General features: G+C 46.6%; 1 protein-coding gene across 1 annotated transcript; it reads left to right on the top strand.

Annotated features, from left to right (window-relative positions):
• Positions 1–1338, top strand: LOC124296040 (uncharacterized protein F54H12.2-like). The gene has a single exon (XM_046746300.1). The coding sequence runs from the start codon at positions 1–3 to the stop codon at positions 1336–1338; it is 1338 nt and encodes a 445-aa protein (XP_046602256.1).
• Positions 1339–6362: the final 5024 nt, after the last annotated feature.

Below are 6362 nucleotides of genomic sequence, written 5' to 3'. Positions count from 1 at the left end.
ATGGCCTTCCTGCACGCGCACTCGGGTGAATGTATGAAGTCGGAACTGGATTTGTTTTCTCTACCACCAACGCAGACGTCTATTGAGGCTGGTCAATGGGTACACTACAAGCCCGTATCATCTCTAACCGACGATTCCCCGATTGAATTTGTTGTACCTGGAAACGGTGATGAGTACATCGATTTGGCACACACTATGCTTAGCGTACGAGTGAAGCTACAACCGTCTGCTCCTACCCCACCAGCAGGCGAAGGCAACGCGGCTACACCGCATGCTGCTCCGGTAAACAATCTGCTTCACTCGATGTTCAATCAAGTCGATATATTCTTCAATCAAAAACTAGTCTCGCCAGCCAACAACTCTTACGCCTATCGAGCATATATAGAGACTCTACTGAATTACGCACCCCCCGCCAAAAAACCCCATCTTTCTTCGGCTCTATGGTACGACAGCGAGGATGGAGTATCGGATGTATACGACGCCGACGCCGTCGGTGCTGACCGAGGTTTCATCGAACGCAAACGGATCATGAGCAATGCACGTACCGTTGATCTGATTGGACATCTGCACTGTGACGTATTTAATCAAGACAAATTTTTAATCAACGGAGTGGAACTGCGTCTTCGACTTGTGAGATTAAGAGACAGTTTTTGCATCATGGAAGCCGAAAATCGCCACAAGCTGCACATACTGGAAACTTCACTGCTCGTTCGCCGAATGAAGATCAGCCCTGGAATCTTGCTGGCGCACGCACGGACGCTAGCCAAAGGTACGGCAAAATATCCCGTAACCAGAGTCGAGGTGAAGTCTTTCACCATACACGCAGGAGTACAGGCAGAAACACTGGACAATGTCATACTCGGACAACTACCGAAACGAGTGATAATCGGTTTTGTCAGCAATAAAGCCTTCAACGGCGACAGACAGCGCAATCTGTTTAATTTTCAAAACTACTCTTTGAATTTCCTGTCGTTGTACGTCGACGGGGTGCAAGTCCCACCCAAGCCGCTACAGATGAGTTTTGGCAAAGACGATCTCTACGTGGACGCTTATCACACCCTCTTCTCCGGTACGGGGATTCATTTTCTGAACGAAGGAAACGGTATCGGCCGGCAGCAGTTCGCCAAAGGAAATTGTCTATTGGCTTTTGACCTAACCCCCGATCTCTCAGCCAACTGTACATCGCACTGGTCGCTCATCAAACATGGAACTCTCAGGGTCGAAGTGCGGTTCGACGATACTCTCAAAGAAACTGTTAATTGCCTAGTGTACGCTGAATTTGAAAATCTTATTGAAGTTGATGCTGCACGTCAGGTCATTACAGATTTTTCGGGCTAAGAAAGAGAGGGAGATCACGCCCCTCCTATCACGACCGCTTCTATGACATACCAGGTGGTGATTTTCGTTAGAGAGAACACTGTGACTACACCACGCCAACGTCTTCAAGGGGAGCAACAGACAGGCTGGAGACACCCGATAAACAAAAATTGAGACGGGGATTGTAACACAAGGCTGTATATAAACACCCGTAACTACGGTGCCGAGCCAGTCAGCATTCAAACTACGTCACTGCAGGTTCGCTCTTCCAGCTCTCTATTCATTCGACTACATTCTTTCAAGTTCAAGTATGGATTACGTGATAGATATTCAAGGATTTCGAAATATCTATGGTAAATTTATACCGAAAGAGGTGACAGTCGTCACCATCGATCACCGCTACTCGGCGCATTGGTTAATAGAACCGCCATATCCCTTCACGGATCTGCCGCTCAAAGAACGCGGCGTGAACAATTACGTAACCTGCTACCATCATGGCATCGAGTGGTTTGAAGGTGATATCTCGCTGGTTCAATTAGACGTTAACCTCCGAGAAATCGCACGTAACGCTCATCGAATCTTTGCCCGTGGACACGATAAATGTAAATATATTGAAAGTAGTACCGCGCGTCAAATATTCAACTTGGAGGACATCGATTGCCCGGCGTTCGACAAACTGGAACGGTCTTCGGTATGGTGCTTCTTCCACGGCGTTAAGAAGGAGGAATTTTTCAAATGTGCGATGAACAACGCACTCAAAGTGAAGAAATGGATCAACAATCACGATATTCTAACTAAATACGAATATACAGAAGCATTGTCAGCCAGTAAGCCCAAAATCACCGGAGAGGAAAGTTCGACTAGTAATCAGCCACTGCAGGTACCAAAAAGAAATTTCACGCTACAAGCAGTAATACCAGAGTCAGTCGTTTCACTGAAAATCTCTCCTGATCCGTCTGCGCCTACGTCAGACAACGAAGTTACCGTTTCCTACGAAATACTTACTACTGCGATTGACTCACATACCTCCTCACAACCTTCTACGAGTGGTATGATTATCTCCGATAACGAGGGCGAAGAAGAAGAAGAAGGAGAACAAGACGAGGTACAAAATGGACAGTCTACAGATATGGAGCGCGATGACGGCGATTCCGAACGGGAAGACCGGGGTTTTTGCAGCGGATCAGATACCCCTCATCTGGACACGCCCGACAGCCTTTGTGTCAAACACGGATGATCACACACGCCCCGGTAGCCACTGGGTGGCATTTTTCGTCAGTTCCTCCGGACACGGTGCATACTTCGACAGCTTCGGATTACCACCATTCGTCCCTCACCATAAGCGGACTTTACGAAGAAATTGCAGACGATACGACTGGAACGACAGACAGCTTCAAAGCCTCACTTCTGATGTATGTGGACAATTTTGTATTACGTTTATGCACTTTATGGCTGCTGGTTTTTCTCTGCGGGATTTTCTCAATATATTTACTCCTGACCTCGAAAGAAACGATCGTATCGCAGAATTATTCCACAACCGAATAGCCCATGTCACAAAACGCAAAACTAACACCGTCAATTCAAATCACATTTATCCTATAAGTTGTCTTCAATGTTGTACCTCTAAGAACTGTAATGTTGCTGATTATGAGGCTGATAAATAAAAAAAACCTTGATAACATATCTTGTGTAATTATAAGAACATTGTAATTATCACTTAGTCGTTATCTGTAATAACCATGTATGTATTTGCACCTGTGTTAACCGAATAAACCTGCGAGGATGAGATTTGATTTTTCTACGCAATCCACCATTGAGTTCTGTTTCCTCACCTACCCACCCTGATCCTCGTACATCTAAGTATGCCTATAGTCTTGCATTAAGAAAGAGAGAGAGTGACCAGGTCTATATTTTCCAAGCACACGTAAACCTTAGGATAAACACTGACGGCTGGGTAAGGTCAGTGACACGAGCACCCGACACAGAGAGAGCAGGGATGGAGAAAGAACGAGAGCCGGGGTGGAGGACCTGTAACCCCAAACGTCCAAGTCGCAGAGTTCGCTTCGTGAACGGAGGTAGCGAGGCCAGATGGGTAGGTGGCCCCAGAATCGGCCGCACGGCCAGGGACACCAGGGTAAGGGGATCGTCCCATGGTCAGGGTGCACAGGCCCAGAGGCCATCCCGTAGAGCCCGGAATCTGATTCGCGGTCAACGGTACCCGGGGTAAGGGGTCGTCACACGATATTCACCACGCGGCGAGGGGGTCGCGGGCGAAGGGCTGACGAGCCGCGGAACTTAGAGGCGGAAAAACCGCTCCTTAGTAAGGGGTTGCCGGAAAGGGGTGGTCGTCCGGAGAAGCTTCTAGAATAAAATACCTCCTAGACGAGGGGCTGCGGGGGAAGGGGAAGGGGCCCCAAAATTTGCTCCTTGGCGAGAAACGGCGGGGGAAGGGGATGGCGTCCCAAAATTCGCTCCGTGGCGAGGGGCGGCGGGGGAAGGGGATGGCGTCCCAAAATTCGCTTCGTGGCAAGGGGTGGCGGGGGAAGGGGATGGCGTCCCAAAGTCACTCCTAGGCGAGGGGCGGCGGGGGAATGGGATGGCGTCCCAAAGTCTCTCCTAGGCGAGGGGCGGCGGGGGAAGGGGATGGCGTCCCAAAGTCACTCCTAGGCGCGGGGCTGGCGCCGGAGAGGGGCGCGAGGGGGGTTTGTTGTGACGCCCCAAAGTGCCCCTATACTACTGTGTACATATAATTATTTTGAATTATTTAATTTATTTATTCATTTATTCATTCATTCATTCATTCATTTAATTATTCATTGATTCATTCATTTATTTATTCATTGATTCATCCATCGATTCATTCATTTATTCATTCGTTCAATCATTCATTTATTTATTTATTCATTTACTTATTTATTTATTTATTTTTTTTTTTCTTTGCGTATGGCCAAATCGGTGGGGAAATCCTTTATGGACCACCCTAGGTAAGGTACCGTCACTCCCAGGAGTGTGGGACTCGCCTTACGGAATACTCACTAAAACCACCACCAAAAACCGTTCCTTGCTGTTGTCCACACCCCAAGGAACTGTCGTCGTACCTGTTTTTGAGAATCAAATATCACGATTAGAACAATACGAGGCAAATATTTTGATAAAATTAAATCTAACAAACGGATGTGAAATAGACTTTTCACCATTTTCGTGACACTATTCTCGCTTTACAGAAACGCTGAAACTCAGGTTTATTTGCAATAAGATTCATTAGAGTTCAGTAGTATTCAATACGAGCCTGTAGTAAAAAGAAACTTGTCTTGTATTTCATTTCTGGTCTCGTTCTGTGTTATCGTCCGCCAAAAGCCATTCCTAGCTGTCGTCCACACCACACCGAATTGTCGTCGCATCTGTTTTTGAGAATCAAATATGAGGATTAGAAAAATACGAGGCACATATTTTGATGAAATTTGATTTGACATTTTTGAAACTACAGATGCAGTTTAACGTGCATCAAAAACAAACGAATGTGCACTCGACTTTTTTTCGATTTTCGTGACACCATTCTCGCATTACAGAAACGCTGAAGCTCAAATTTCTTCGCAATAAGAATCAATCATCAGAGTTTTGTAGTGTTTAATACGAGCGTTTGATAGAAAGAAACTTGTCTTGCATTTCATTTCTCGTCTCGTTCTGTGTTATCGTCCGCCAAAAGCCATTCCTAGCTGTCGTCCACACCACACGGAACTGTCGTCGCATCTGTTTTTGAGAATCAAATATGAGGATTAGAAAAATACGAGGCACATATTTTGATAAAATTAGATTTGACATTTTTGAAACTACAGATGCAGTTTAACGTGCATCAAAAACAAACGAATGTGCACTCGACTTTTTTTCGATTTTCGTGACACCATTCTCGCATTACAGAAATGCTGAAGCTCAAATTTCTTCGCAATAAAAATCAATCATTAGAGTTTTGTAGTGTTGAATACGAGCGTTTAATAGAAAGAAACTTGTCTTGCGTTTTACGTCTGATTTTGCCAGCTCTTCGTGTCCGCCGATAGCCGTACCTTGCTTATCCTCGAGGACCCACGGGACTATCGTCTTACCTATTTTCAACATTAAACAGAACAATAAGAAAAATACGAGGTGCCTTTTTGATGATAAAGATTCCTATGTTATTCAAACATCAGATACAGTTTTGTGTGCGGTAGCAAACAAAGAGAGTTTTGACGTCCCATCACTTCTGTTATATTATTTTCTCACATCTGAGGATTTTTTTTTTAACCCTCTAAATAACAATAATAATAATTCATGACAGTTTCGCGTTGTCAATCATTGAAGATTTGTAAAAAGAATCATATCTCACATTTCATTCCTGGTTCCGTTGCCTGAGGAGATGCTCGATGTGCCCTCCGTTCTGCTGGACAGTGAGTGCGAGCCGTTTCCGGATCGACCCTCGCACCCGTTGCATCTCCCTAACAGAAATAGCGGCACACGCTTCGGCGATGCGGTGGCGCATGTCGTGTTTTGTTGTGGGGGCCCGTTCGTAGACGATTTCCTTGACTCTACTCCAGAACCAGAAATCACAGACGGTGAGATCTGGTGAGCGCGCTGGCCACCTAACCGGACCTCTCGTACCGATCCAGCGCTCCGGGAACATGGCGTCCAGGATTGCCTTGTTCGCGTTACTGTTGTGGGCAGGGGCCACGTCCTGCTGCCACCAAACCTGGTCCATACGGATGGAGTTTCCGTCCATCAGGCGGGGGAGTTCCTCGGTGAGTACGGTCGTGTACTTGGCTGACGTGAGATTTCCGTCGAGAAAAATGGGCCGGAGGATCCTGTCCTGTAATACTCCAACCCAGACGTGGAGCTTCCAAAGGTGCTGGTTGTCCTGTTCGACGATCCAGTGTGGGTTTTCCGGAGCCCACCAACGACAGTTCTGCTTGTTGACGAGTTCGAGGTTCGTGAACAGCGCTTCGTCCGTAAAGCACACGTTCCTGAAGAAGTCGGGATCCTCCTGCAGACGCTCCAGTCCCCAGCGACAATACGTC

This window comes from Neodiprion lecontei, unplaced genomic scaffold (genome assembly GCF_021901455.1).
Source record: "Neodiprion lecontei isolate iyNeoLeco1 unplaced genomic scaffold, iyNeoLeco1.1 ptg000107l, whole genome shotgun sequence".
NCBI classification, from domain to species: Eukaryota; Metazoa; Arthropoda; class Insecta; order Hymenoptera; family Diprionidae; genus Neodiprion; species Neodiprion lecontei.
Note: the sequence above shows the minus strand (reverse complement) of the source record. Positions and strands in the feature narration are given on the sequence as shown.